The sequence below is a fragment of the Gracilinanus agilis genome, chromosome 3, assembly GCF_016433145.1.
Source record: "Gracilinanus agilis isolate LMUSP501 chromosome 3, AgileGrace, whole genome shotgun sequence".
NCBI classification, from domain to species: domain Eukaryota; kingdom Metazoa; phylum Chordata; class Mammalia; order Didelphimorphia; family Didelphidae; genus Gracilinanus; species Gracilinanus agilis.
This window is the reverse complement of record NC_058132.1, coordinates 238,049,802-238,065,113: the sequence shown is the minus strand read 5'-3', so window position 1 is coordinate 238,065,113 and position 15,312 is coordinate 238,049,802. Positions and strand designations below refer to the sequence as shown.

The 15,312-nt window shown below is 34.1% G+C and overlaps 1 protein-coding gene across 1 annotated transcript in view; it reads right to left on the bottom strand.

Annotated features, from left to right (window-relative positions):
• Window positions 1-15,312, bottom strand: part of CERKL (ceramide kinase like) — a 182,647-nt gene that overhangs the window by 70,755 nt on the left and 96,580 nt on the right. Inside the window, exon 3 of the mRNA XM_044666474.1 lies at window positions 1,427-1,558. Coding sequence (XP_044522409.1) covers window positions 1,427-1,558 — 132 coding nt within the window. The remainder of the gene's footprint in view (window positions 1-1,426; window positions 1,559-15,312) is intronic.

Genomic DNA, 15,312 nt, shown 5'->3' with positions numbered 1-15,312 from the left:
CTCTCTCTCTCTCTCTCTCTCTCTCTCTCACTCTCTCTCTCTCTCTCTCTCTCTTCCTCCTTTCCCCTCTCCTCAGTCTCTATCTCTCTGTCTCTCTGTCTGTGTCTCTCTGTCTCTGTCACTCTGTCTCTCTGCTTGTCTGTCTGTCTTTCTATCTGTCTCTGTCTCTCTGCCCCTCTCTCTCTCTCTCTCTGGCTCTATCTGTGTGTGTGTGTGTGTGTGTGTGTGTGTATGTGTTATATATAGAGACAGTCACATACATAAATATTGGTATATGTGTGACTCATATAGTCGTTTGTAATTTGATTATGGGCTGTTTGTTGTTGTTATTCAATTTTTTTAGTCAAATATTACTTTTAGGGACCCCATATGGAGTTTTCTTGGCAAAGATCCTGGAGTGGTTTGCCATTTCCTTTTCCAGCTTATTTTACTGATGAAGAAACTGAGGCAAAGGGGGGTAAGTGACTTCCACAGGGTCAAAAAGTTAGTGAATGTCCAAGCCACAACTGAATGCAGGAAGATGAGTCTTCCTGACTCCAGACCTCACATTCTATCCACTGCACTATTTTGCTGCCCCAAACACTTTTTAATTAGCACTAAATATTCTTATATCTCTTGGACCAAAGATCTAAGTTAAAATATCCATCACAGCAATGTCAGATTTTGAATAGTGTTAGAGTCTGCTCAGCCTCAGTCTCATTTTCCTTCCCTGCTGTGAACTTTTTTCTGGAAGAGGGATTAACATGCCTAGGCCCAGGTACTACCGTACTCATCACTGAATGCATAGTTACACATTCTCTGTGTCACAGAGAAAGCAGCAGAACATAATGGAGCTTCGTAGGCCAGGGAAACAGAAGGCCTAGTAGAAACCTCCATTCTCGTCCTTTCCAGCTATCTCTCTGGCAAGTCCTTTGGCTTCTCTAAAGTTCAGGGTTCTCATTTACAAATGAGGGTGACAATCTTTGTAAGATCTGTACTGCAGTGAAGTTGTCCTCTATTTCACTGCCAGAAACCTGCAATTAAGTACTCACTTTTGACCTAACCAGTAGGGGTCAGAATCAGAGCAAAAACAATAGAAGGAAAGCATTCCTAAGAAGGCCATTACACACATTTTTCACTGAATCAATTAGTTTTCAGACTTCAAAAATAATTCTGATCGAACCAACCCACCTACATATCTATAGGTATATTTCACTTTAACAATGATGAATTTTCAGTCTTTCTTTTAAGTGTATCAATATGACATCTCAAAAAGTTTTACAAATAAAAAGTCATAATAATTTAATTAAAATACTTGATTTCAAAAGATCAAGTTTCCAGAATCTAATTCTAATAAGGAATAGGAGCAAATGTAGATCATCTTGGTTGCTTATGTAGATTTTTTTTTTAAAAAAGCTACTACAACAAATTCCTAAAAACCACTTACTTGTGACATCAGTCTTTATTTCTGCAAGCTTCAAAAGAGGTTCAACATGTTCATAATAGACATGGGTAGCTTCTTTTTTGTGACTTCGTGGGTTAATAAGTACTTTCAAAGATTTGGGTCGGTTTGAAAATTCTGAAAGAAAAATATGAAAACTTTACATATAGTGTCTAGATTTAATGTTTAATTTTTTTTAATTACCCACTTAAGATTTTAGCCAGAATGTGGTAGACAAGTTAAAAACTGTTCATTATCTATATTTAAAATGAATTTTTTTAACATTTTCTAGACTTAGCTGTTAGGTCAATAGATTTACATTTGATTAGTAGGATAGGCAGCCTAAATGAGAGAAACCCTTAGTTTATATATAACAAAATAGGACCGCGGCATTTAGTTCATAAAGGAAAATGTGAATAAAAGCTGTTTTTGTAAATATTAAGCAAGTTTTATTACGTATTTTCCAGACATATATAACAAATTAAATGTTCTTTCAACTTTAGTTCTTAGAGAAAAGCAGTGAACCACAACATATACAGTTATCCATTTCCTCTCCCTAAAGAGTCAGACACCTCAACAACCCTGGGGCTGCCGAAGCCCTGACCTACTAATGAGTTCAGGGTTAAATAAAACAAGTGAGGATGAGTCAGTGCAAAGGCACCTATAGAAATACTTGTTAGTAACGAAGAAAAGGGTTTTAGGTCACGGCTCAAACCTGAAAAAAAAAAAAAGAGGCCAAGGAAGAAAGAAATATTCTATTGGGAATTAAATAGGAAACGCCTCTCAGCAGGGATTTGATGATAGTGCTACCTCACAGTTGGTGCTGAGATTTGATACTGCAATTTTCTGGGTCTGCAAGATGCTTATCACTTAGGACACAGCTGGAGCAGGTGCAAAGCAAATTTTCTGTTGTTAGTCAGGGTCAGGAGGAAAAGGCAAGCTACGGAAATTCAAAAACTATTTCTGTTATAATGCCAATGGGAATGAAACCTGTATTTCGATTCTATATTGTTTCTTTGGAAATAACATCTATTTTTTATGGATTTTAATAATACCATCACCAAAGATCTAAATTAAAATTTCTCACACCAATGTCAGATTTTGAATAGTGTTAAAGTCTGCTTAGCCTCATTCTCATTTTCCTTCCCTGATATGAAATTTTCCAGCAGCATAGATTCCTTCAGCGTCAGGGAGAGAGAGATACAAATGAGGAGGTAAAGGTGATGAAATTATTTTCAAGATAAAAGTTCTTCAATTATATAAAAGCACTAGCATTTTGGGATACAAAAAGAATTTGTAAAACTATTATCCTTAGGCACAAATTAATTGGACCAGCTAGTAAGAATAATCTTTTAATAAAGGACATCTAAATATAAAGGTACAAAAAAAAAAAGACACCTAAAATGGCACATAATTAAAGCCAATGTTTTACTTTAAAAAACATATTTTAAAAAATGATGGTAGATATACCCTTATAGTTCTCAAAAATACTTATTATGAAAATAAAAACAATAATATAGGTTTCTAGTTATAAGAAATATATTAAAAACTACATAGCACAATGGAAAGTAAAACAAATTGGAAGTCAGAGGGTTTGAATTCATATTCTAGCCCTGCTACTCAATTTAATTCAATGGGCATTTTTGAGCATCTACTATGAGTTTGGTGCTAAATAGGTGCATTATATAGACCAGTGATTCCAAAAATGGGCGCTACTGCCCCCTGGTGGGTGCTGCAGCATTCCAGGAAAGTGGTGATGGCCACAGGTGCATTTATCTTTCCTATTAATTGCTATTAAAATTTTAAAAAATTAATTTCCAGGGGGATAAGTAATATTTTTTTCTAGAAAGAGGGCGGACAGAGATAAATATAGGTAAATAAAAATATAAAATACATATAAAGTTCATCCTTCATTTTCAAAGAGAATCATTGACATCATGGGGTGACATATGAGAATTGGATTTAAGTAAGGCAGAATTGCACAAAGTTGTCAGCTTAACTCTCTCTTCCAAACTCATCAAAGTCAGGATGACTGGTGATGACCCACAGTGGATGACGTTGATGTCTTCAGTGTCTGTCCAAGCTCTAACTGCTTCTCATCTCCCCATTCCACTAGAGGAATTCTTGACATGCTTGGGGTAGACATTCCCCTAACTTATCAATGGCTTCAAAGCTTGTCAGTTATCCTCAACCTAGTGTAGCCCATCTGTCAAGATGGTTTATCTGCATGTGGTTTGCTGCCCATGCTACAGCTTCTTGGAGTCACAAGTGTGAGTAGGGTGAAAGGCGAATGAGTATTCCTGGAAAGGGCTCAGCAAGCTTTCCTACCAGAAGTGCTAATCCTCCCTGATTTATACTCTAATACAAAGTAATTGTCAGAAAAGATCATAAAGTTCAATAGGAAAGTCAGTCTGTTGCTAACAGAATGGAAGTGATGGTACATGTGGACATGGGAGGGTTTGGGTGGGCAGTGGGTATGAAGGATTAGGACTTTGTCACCAGGGGTACAAGCTTCCATCTAGGCCAGTCCACAACTCAGAATCATAGGCATTCTAAGTGGAGTGACAGGCAAGTAGCAGATGGCTAAAATGGATGGTAAGGCATTTACAGTACCTGTGTGACCATGGACAAGTCACTTAATCTCTCTAAACTTTAGTTCCTTATCTATAAAACAGAAGGAGTAGGACTAAGCGATCCCTATAATCCCCTCCAGCTCTAAATGCTATTGCTTAAGTTATATGTAAAGGAGCCATGGCTTAATGATTAGCCTGAGGCACTGACTTTTATTGATTTACTTTGTTACATTTATATTGGACCCTTCTTCAGAAAAGATCAAGACATTTTTAGGCAAGTTTTCTGGGATTTTTATCAGAGAGCAAAGAAACAAAAGATGTCTAAAAGTGCACACAGTAAACAACTAATATGGTGAATGTAGTATTCACCTTTGAAAATTATCCCAGTTAATAATCCAGTTGTTCTTTGATTCCTTCTACTTTTGATTATCAACTCTATAAAGATTTGTGTCAAACTTCAGGAACTTTTCTCCTAGAGAAAGATTTTTTTCCTTCTTCAGGGAGAGATACATATTAATGGTAATAAGGAAGAAATGAGTAGCATCTCACTACAGGTATTTAATAGATTTCTATTTTTTCCCTTCCATCTACAATCATCCTGGACAACAAATGGCATGCACTAAAAATATTCAGTCATACTAGAGAAATTTTGAGTCATATAGGTTTTTTTTAATTCCTGAGCTAATTATTAAAATATTATTTTTTAAAACTTTTATTATACCAATTACAGAGAACAACAATATGACAGATGAAAATCCTATTATGAAATGTCAAACAATAATTTTTCCTTTCTGTTCATTTGGCAGGAGAAATATGCAAATAATTTTTAAAGCTGAAGATAGAAAAGTAAGTATATGATAGGATCAGTATGGATTTACTTTAATCTCATACATTTTAAATCTAAAATTATAGTGATCTTTTTATATAGATGATAATTGTCTTGGAACCTAAAATTAGTAGTTCCAAAATAATTAAAATATATTCACTGTACTATACTTAATATGTTAGGAAAATGAATGTATTGATTCTACAAAGATTTGAAAACAACAAATTTTTGTTTTTGAGTTGGGGTGGAGGAAAACTTTTATTTTAAGTTATACTTGAGTTAACCACAAAATTAAATTAACCCAAACTCTCCATTCTCCATGTTTCCTGGTAAGTAAAGGTTTTCCTACACATTTCTTGAATATGAATGAAAAACTAACTTTTATTATATTTGTTTTTTTCTATTTCCATTTTCTTCAATAGGTCCATTTAATATAGAAATAACGTATAGAGATTTGATTAGCAATTGACTGGTCATCTTGAGCATGCAAAGACTATTTCATTTCATTTATAGAATTGTAAATGAAGCAAATTGCTCAAAAATGAATTTTAAATTTTCTCAAGTGAATATTTTTGCACAGTTCAAATTATTTACTAACTCCAAATTCTAGGGCATATATCACAGAAGGGACAAAAGATCATGTGTTTGTTACCAGTTAACTTATTTGGCTATAAAAGAATTTCAGTATGTCCCCTAAGGATCATGAAATGTAGAGAATGAATCAAGTCTCAAACAAATATTTGCCTATGAAACCTATTAAGTACAATATTTGAAGATTTTTTTTCAATTTATTTGAGATTATTTAAAACATTCAGCAAAATTAATTAAATGAGATGTTATGCATAAATCCAGCTGCTCATTATGACCTGGAAAAAATTAAAAATGCCCCAGGTAAAATAACAACAAGTGAAATAAGGAAAAAGAAAATAAATACCCATAGACAAATTAGCAAATTTAATAAGGAAATGATCAAGCAATGAAAAGTTACTAACAGTGCTTTCTCTGTGCCAAATACTAAGCTAAGCTCTTAGGAGAAAAGAAAGCCATGAAACAGTTTCCAGCACAAAGAGACTTACATTCTAATGGGGATGACAAAAAGAACTTATATAAGTAAATACACAATACGTACAAAATAACTATGAGGTAATTTTGAGAAAGAGCAGGCACTACCAGGTGGGGAGGTTTAAAAAAGAAAGTCTTCATTCATTTGCAGGTGGTGTTTGAGGTACCTCTTAAAAGAATCCAAGGATTTCAATGGTTTGAAGTTGGTAAGGAAACACATTACAATAATGGAATCCAACCACTGCAAAGATACAGAGATGGCACTGGTATGACTGTTTCACAGGATGCAGGGAGGGTACTAATATATATGAACATTGTAATGGAAGGAATGCCCAGGATGTGGAGGGCATATAACTCTTAAACAGGGAAAATGTAAATTTTATCCAAGATGTGAGAGGGAGAGTCTTGCATTTACTGAGAAAGGTTGAAATGAATAGATTTCTAAATCACTTTGGCAGCAGTATGGAGGATGGATTGCAACAGGGAGAAGTTTAAAGTATTTAAGGAGACAAAACAGAAGGCTAATAAAAAAAAAACTGTGTTAAGGCCCTGAGCAAGAATGGTGACCATGTGGGTGGAGAGAAGGGATCAGATATAAGATTTATTGGAGAGAGAAAAATGATAAGACCTGGAAAATGACAGATAAGAGAAGGCCAAGAAGGTTAAGTGAACAAAGAATAGTATACTTGTCAGATCTCTGGGAAAGGAAAGATTTTAAAACCAAGCAAGAGTAAGAGAAAATTACAAACTGTAAATTAAATGGTTTTGATTATATTAAACTAAAAAGCTTTTGTACAAACAAAAACAATGTAGTCAAAATCAGAAGGGAAACAACAAATTGGGAAAAAATCTTTATAACAAAAAACCCTGACAGGGGTCTAATTACTCAAATATACAAGGAGTTAAATCAATTGTATAAAAAATCAAGCCATTCCCCAATTAATAAATGGGCAAGAGACATGAATAGGCAATTTTCAGGTAAAGAAATCAAAAGTATCAATAAGCACATGAGAAAGTGTTCCAAATCTCTAATAATTAGAGAAATGCAAATCAAAACAACTCTGAGGTATCACCTCACACCTAGCAGATTGGCTAAAATGAAAGAAGGGGAGAGTAATGAATGCTGGAGGGGATGTGGCAAAATTGGGACATTGATGCATTGCTGATGGAGTTGTGAACTGATCCAGCCATTCTGGCTGGCAATTTGGAACTATGTTCAAAGGGCTATAAAAAAATGCCTGCCCTTTGATCCACCCATACCATTGTTGGGTTTGTACCCCAAAGAGATCATAAGTAAACAGACTTGTACGAAAATATTTATAGCTGCATTTTTTGTGCTGGCAAAAAACTGGAAAAGGAGGGTATGTCCTTCAATTGGGGAATGGCTGAACAAATTGTGGTATATGCTGGTGATGGAATACTATTGTGCTAAAAGGAATAATAAACTGGAGGAGTTCCAGGTGAACTGGAAAGACCTCCAGGAATTGATGCAGAACGAAAGGAGCAGAGCCAGAAGAACATTGTACACAGAGACTGATATACTATGGTAAAATTGAATGTAATGGGCTTCTGTACCAGCAGCAATGCAATGACACAGGACAGCTCTGAGGGATTTATGGTAAAGATGCTACCCACATTCAGAGGAAGGACTGCAGGAGAGGAAACATATAAGAAAAACAACTGCTTGAAAGCATGGGTTGAGGTGGACATGATTGGGGATGTAGACTCAAAACTACCACACCAATGCAACTATCAACAATTTGGAAATAGGTCTTGATCAATGACACATAATAAAACCAGTGGAAATGTGCGTCGGCCATGGGTGGGGGTTGTGGGGGGGGGGGTGAAGGGGAAAGTAGGAGCATGAATCATGTAACCATGTTAAAAACAAATATTAATAAATGTTTAAAAAAAATCGAGCAGACCTTTTAGTAAAACCCCCCTTCCACTTTCAAAAGCATTACTCTTCTGGGTCTAAAATCTTCTCCACTTTGGGATCTCTTTTGATATTAAACTGATTAGTTGTGAAATAGTTATGAAAGTTCTTCCTTCCCCAAGACACAACTAAGCTCTTGAACTTGGAGTAGTTAAACCTGGAATTTATTCCTATTTATATCTTATGAAGTCTATCATTCTGTAGTTGACCCTCTGTTTCCAGTAGTCTGGAGCAATATTTTATAGTTTCCTGAACTATTTTAGTATTCAGCCTTCTGGAAGAGCAATGATTCTTTGATTATCTCTCCAACCCTTCTATTTTGAGGTGATTATGTTTGATTATATAATATTTTCTTTTCTTTTTATTTTGTTCTAATAAATCATATTAAATCACTGAATTTTTGAATTTTTCTCCTCCATTTTTTCATTGTCTCTACTTGGTTAAACAAACCAAAAAGATAAAATGAAACCTAGAGCTTGGGATTAGACAAAGAAAAGGGTTTAATGGGGAAAAAAAACAGGTTTATGTTTGTAAAAGTGAAATAAAGCCTGATACTAAGGATTGACATTAAAAAGCAGATAAAATTGTATCAGGTACATTTATATATGTGCTGAGTGTCAGAGTGGATAGTGTGCCAGGCCTGGAATCAGGAAGACTCATCTTTCTGCATCCTCAAACACTTCCTAGTTGTTTAACCTTGGCCAAGTCACTTAACCCTGTTTGTCTCAGTTTCCTCATTTGTAAAATGAGCTGGAGAAGGAGATGGCAAGCCACTCTGGTATCTCTGCCAAGAAAACTCCAAATGGGGTCACAAAGAGTCAGACATGACTGAAAACAACTAAATCAGAATAATACATTATATTACATGACATTCAGAGAGATACAACAGAAAAGAAATAAACATATAAACATACATATGTATATATGTTTGTTGAGGGTCACACATTCCTGAATACACATGGGGTGATCCTGGGAAAGTTACTTTTTCTTTCCATGTCCCATAGTAAGCCACTTGATTATAAGTTGCAGAGTTCAGGTATGTTTTGTAAGTTAGACCGGAAAGGGTCTCTCAGAAAGGTTGGGTAATGGGAAGAGACTAAGAGATCGCTCCCAAAATGGAATCCAAACACTTAGCTTTCTTGATGGTTGAAGTCTTGTTGGGTGAAATGCGATGGAATGCCTTTGACCAGGGAATCAAAGTTTCAATGTCCAAAGAAAGATCCTCGGGAAGCCCTCAGGACTGGATCCCAGCTGGGATGTCCTCCAATTGAAACCTTTTCCTCCTCCTTCTTTCTCCCAAGCATTTCCCAGAATTCCCTCTGGTCTCGACTCTCACCAACTATCACCAACCTTCAGTCACTCCTTCTCTGGCTCCTTTTGTCCCATCCCCCTTGCACAAATCCCATCCTTACAGTTTTCAATGGTAAAGAGAATTTCCTCATTCTCAATTCCCAATAACATACTATATTATAAAGTAGAAAAAGATATGGCATATGAACAGAACAGAATATTATTTTTCAGTAAAAAATGACAACTAACAGAAATTCAGAGAAATGGGAAATAATATATAGAACTAATGTAGAGAAAATTTAAGAAGAACTAAACAGAAATATAAACAATGATGTGTGGTTCAGTCATCTTCGTGATGGTATGGGCTTTTCTTGGCAAAGTTCATGGAATGGTTTGCCATTTTCTTCTCCAAAGGATTGAACTCAACAGAGGTGAAGTGAGTTGCCCAGAGTTACACAACTAGTAAGTGTCTCAGACCAGATTTGAGCTCAGGTCTTTCTGACTCCAGGTCAAGTGCTCTCTCCACTAAACCATCTAGTTGCCTTGATACACAGGGACCACCATGACATAATAAAAAGTTCATTAAAAAGAAGATGAACTTTAAATAATAAAAAATACAATGAAGAACATGAAATATTGATAATTAAATATACTTCTCCCTCACAACAGAGAGGTAGGAGATATGAGGACAGAATCTTCAGTTTACTGTCAGATAATATAATATAATATAAGGTTTATATTTTAAACTTTTTTTTGTTTAATTGTTTTGCTCTTTCACAAGAAGGGTTGGTTCAGGAAGTGTGGTAGGAAATAATTGACATAAAGACAAAAGAGACCAATGAAATTTATTTTAAATGTTCAGAAACATAGCCACCTCTCCTAAATCTCCACAACTTTTATAAAAGATTTATATCCCAAAATATATAAAGATATTATGGAATTACATGTAAAATTACAAATCATTACCTAATAGAAAGCCAAGGTGATCAACAAATTTCAAAAGCATTATAAACTATCAATAACTACTTGAAAAAAATGTTCAAAATGATGATTATAAAAATGAAAAATCAAATAACAATAAAATAGTACTTTACACCCATTGCATTATCCAACATACTAAAAGATGGAAAAAACAAATTGTCTGGAATGATGTAGGATAGGCCCAGTAATTCAGTTCTGGTAGAATTGTGAATTGATTCAACTACTTTGGAATGACAATATGGAGTTTTGCAAGAGTTATTTAATTGTTCATATCCTTTTACTCAATCAGCACCTCAAATGCCTTAGGCAATACCTCAAGGAACTTACTGGTAGCAAAAAATAAAAATAAAAATAAAAATAAACATCCATCCTAACAAGATGTTTAAACAACAATATTTGTAATCATTAAAAGTTAGGGAAAATATATGATCAATAATTGGAGAATGTTTGAAAAGAGTCTGGTGTATGAGAGTAATGGTATATTACCATACCATATGGAGTAACAAACAGAATTGAAACACTAAAGGACACTCAAGAATTAATGTAAAAGGTAAGAAAATGGAGTCAAAAGAATACACAACCATTAAGATAATGTAAAAAAGACACTGAAAACAAATAAAGCTATTCAGATATAATGCTAATTCATTAGTACCAAAGTTAAAGAACATCTCTCCTTTCTGTTAAGAACTGATACTTCTTTAAGAGAACATTGCATTTGTATGTACAATTGTTTTTTATCAAAATAAAACATATGAATAAATTTTAAAAGAGTTATGCTTAAATATAATACATAATATGCTATTCAGCAAAATTCCAAAAAAATGTTTTTTAGAATTTATGCATAAATAATATTAAAGTAAAATGATAAAATATGCAAAAGTCACTTTAAAGTTATTTTGTAAATAACAGAATAAAATGGGATTGAATTGTAACTCATATATAAAAGTAAGCCCCAAAAGGCCAACCATTTATTTTAAAAATAGAATTGTTCCTTGGAAAAGAGCAAAGCTTTTATCTCAATTACATTTCTTTAAGACATGTAAAAAACTTTGAAAAAAGTAGTCAGCATGAAAAGTTGGTAATCTTTTTTTTTTTTTACTATCATCACTTCATTTTTGTTTAAAGGACTACCTCCCTCATCCCATTTCCATTCTTCACCCAAAATAAAAATAGCAATTGTACAGGATTAAAAATCTGGTTAGAGCTTTCCTCAATTTAAATCTTACATAGCAATCACTGACCTTTTGTTCTCTAGACCTAAAGAAATTAAGGTGAGTCATTTGTTTTCACCTAAAACTCGGAAGTTAAATGTGAAAGGAGTCATATGTCCAGTCTTTTCAGCGTAAATATCTCTGTATAATTAAACACATTACATCGATTACATCATGGGCATAAAATAAAACACAATTGAAAGCTAACTCTAGGGAACAATATTTTTAAATGTTCCCCAAATTAGACATTTTCATATTCTAATATATCAGGCCTTGATGTTTTTCCTGGTTTTTTTTTTTAACATTACCTTTAGTTATAAGCTATATAGAAAGAAATCATCATTTAAACTGAAGACACTATCATTTACTCTCATGTACAAAATATTTTTAGTATTGCTAGAATCTAGAATTCAATATTAATAGGGCAGATACACGTCAACAAAATCATTTGTTTTTTTTTCAGCCCTGTGGTTGTCTCTCATTTCCTATTCAAGTATAGTCTCTTTAGCACCCAGTTTGTAATGAAGCAGCAGCAGAAGACAGAATGACCAACTGTTCCTCTGTTAGAAACAAAGTGTGCTAATATGTACTAGTTTAAACTTGATCTATGAGTGAATCAATGAACCATGAAGGGTGGGGGTTAATCAGGGTGTTCTCCAAACAAAGGCTGGTAGGGCAGCAGAGACGCCACTCTCAGACTTCACATCTGTGCTGTTTTTGTCATAGACTTTTATTGAAATAGGTTCATGTTTGCAAAAGTTAAGAGCTTTGAGCCATGTCACAAATCCCATATATTTGCAAGTATTTTACAAAGAGGAACTTTTTAGAACATCTAGCAACAGTTTTTGTAAGTACAAGAGCCTAATTATGGGAAATAAAATTTTATTTTTGTTAATGACAGTTGTATAGTAGCCACTAATTGTCAACTATGCTGAGTTAACATATAAAACGAAAGGAAACAATCTCACATCAAGTGTTAGATATACTCACATCCAATCTCAATTTGGGAAAATAGTGTTTATTACAATGAAACTACACTAAAAAATTCTGGTTTTTCACAACTACTAAATTATACCTAATGTATACTTATTTAATACTTCTATTAAATGTAATATTATTTTTAAAATTCAATAAATTCTTCCCAAGTTGATATTCATAATAATAATGTAAATACCCAAACTTATTTCATAATGAAATTGCTAAATTTGCCTGTTGAAGAATAGGGATATATTTTTATGAGTATTTCACTGTATAGCTTGTATTTATTTTCTTCATAGTTTGCTATCCTAATAACATACATTTTGTTTGATTTTAAAAGTCTGTTTAAAATGTAGCCCACATTAAAGACAATTAAAAATTAAAATTCTACTTTAAAACAGAAATATGATTCTTGCTAGCTTTAAAAATTATTATTCATTATACTACAGAATTTTCCACAAGATACTTAGAGAATTCCCTTGTGTATTTAAAATATAATTGAATTAAATATTAAATAAAAAACAAAGAATACTTGTAACCATGATGACAACCATCTAGAGATTATAACATTATAATGCAACAACAATTTTATTCGAATATTTAAAATAAGGAAAATTTAAAGTTCCTGGTTTGGTCAAATAGAAAACTATTGTTTTCTGCCTCACACATAAGTTGTAAGTTGTGTTTTTAAAAGAAAAGAAATGACTTATCTCTAAGTTCTTTATCAATAACAATTGATCTGTATACCCAGAACATGTATTTCCTAAAAGGGAATAAAACATTCCTTATTAGCAAAATTAATAGCATTCCTGCAAAATAGTCCAAATATTCAAGACCAGTTGAGTAAATATTTAAGAACTGAGCGTTCAATTAGGAAGTTTAAAATTCCCATGACCAGAAATTCTTTAAGCTCAAAGGACTCATTAGGTACCCTAGAGTAAAAGAATAGTTTAATTTCAAGCCACAAGATACAAAATAATTGGGAATTTAGAGATCAGATTATCTAGTCCAAGACCTTCATTTAATAGTTAAGGAAAGTGAAGTCTTTTGGCTGATAGATGAATTTATAGCTGTATGTTAAATATCCAATCGGTTTGGTTTATTAACCTTTTTACTTTTAACCAGTAACAGGTATTTTTTGATTTACTGCTTTGTAGTATAGTTTGAGATCTGAATAGTATAGTTTGAGACAGACATCTTCCTTCACTTTTGTATATTATTTTCTCCAGCCTGTTACCAGGAAGAGCCTATCCAGCAGGGCTATCTTGCTACTGGAATACTTACTGCTCCACAACAATCTCTTCTCCCATTTCCCACCACATTCCTCCCACCTCTGGCTAAAGGAATAATCAAAACATTATTAGAACAGCTACTTGGGAAGGTAGCTTCCCTAGGGCTTCATTTTAATGTTATTCAGAGTTGTGGGCCCCGAGTAGAATCTTCTCAGTCCTTTGTGCTCTCTAGACCCCTATTCTATCCTTAACACACTTTCCTTCATAATCTATCTCTTCACTTTGCAATCAAGGAGACCTGGTTCTCCTAGAAGATATTATAGACCTGTCCATCCTTTTAAGACCTTAATATATCTTCTCTCATTCTTCTCCAGCCCTTCCCTACCTAAGCCAAGAGAGGAATTTAGACAAACATATTATTCCTCAATTGGAGCCTCTTCTTTGGCCATCATTCCTTGGAAATTCATGCTATCCAACTACATCAGCCTATCATGATCCTCATGGCTATTATCTACTGGCCTAACATTGTCTCTCCTTTCTCAAAGATTTTAGTAATTAGATAATTAGTAAATCACATTCTCCCTCTCTACCTTCTAAGTTCTTTCTTTATTCTCAGAGCATTCAAATTGCAGATTGATATATTCTCAAACACCCTTACTATTGTCATGATTGTATTGGCTGAGCCCACTACAATTTTATGTTTTCCATTCTCAACTGGACTCTTGCTGCTACACACCAGTACTTTTATTCTTCCTTGATTGATTCCCTATCTTACTCCCCACAGCAGCTATTTCAAACCTTTTCTCTCTTCAAGCAACCAATACCATTCCTTACCCTCTTCCTCTCAGCATATGACCTTGCTAGCTTTCCTTCCCCCCCAAAAAAAATTAAAGCTATCTTTCCTTAAAAAAAAAAAAAAAGCTACCTCTCCTCCCTAGCTTCAACTCCAATCTCAGAGGATGAGGTGATCCTTCTTCCTTGTCAATCCCATCTTCCCTTGTGCTTTTTGTTGTCTTCCCTTCTGACTTTTGTCAGAGTTTGCTCTTTCCCTTGCTCATCACCTGTCTCTTCCTAAGTTTTCATATATCCTTGTCTACCACTTGCTTCCCTGACACCTACAAGCATTCTCAGATCTCATCCATCCTTCAAAAACCTTCACTTAACTCTATCATCATTTCATTATAATTATCTCTCCTTCTTTACACAATTAGAAAAAGCTGTATATAATCATCTCTACCTTTTTTTTTAATTTCACAGCCATATCTCAATTTCTTATGATCTGTCTTCCATATGCCCTACTCAAGTAAAAATACTTATTGTCTCCATTGCCACTACTGAATTTCACTTAATTCTCATTCTTGACTGTTTGTAGTATCTAACACTGCTGATAGCCCTTTCCTTACAGATATTCTTATTCTGCTGGGTTTTCATAGCACTGTTCAGTTATGGTTCTTGTCTGCTTTCCCCCTATCTTTCTGCCCAATTCTTCTTCACCTTTCGAAGAGCAAAACCCATTCCCATGTTCCTATGGCTAGATGTATCCCAAGACTTCTCTTCTAGGCTTTCTCTTCTGTCTCTTGGTGACATTGGCAGCTGCTTTATTTTTCAATATTTTCTCTATACAAATGGCTTCTAAATCTACATAGCTGGCCCTTAATTTTCTCTCCAGAGCTCCAGTCTCACATCTCTACCTGTTTACATGAATATTGTAAAGGCTTCTCAAACTCAACATGTCCAAGCCAGAATTCATAACTCTCCCCTTTTATGTACCTCCTAACTTCTCTATTCTAGTGCATGGCACCA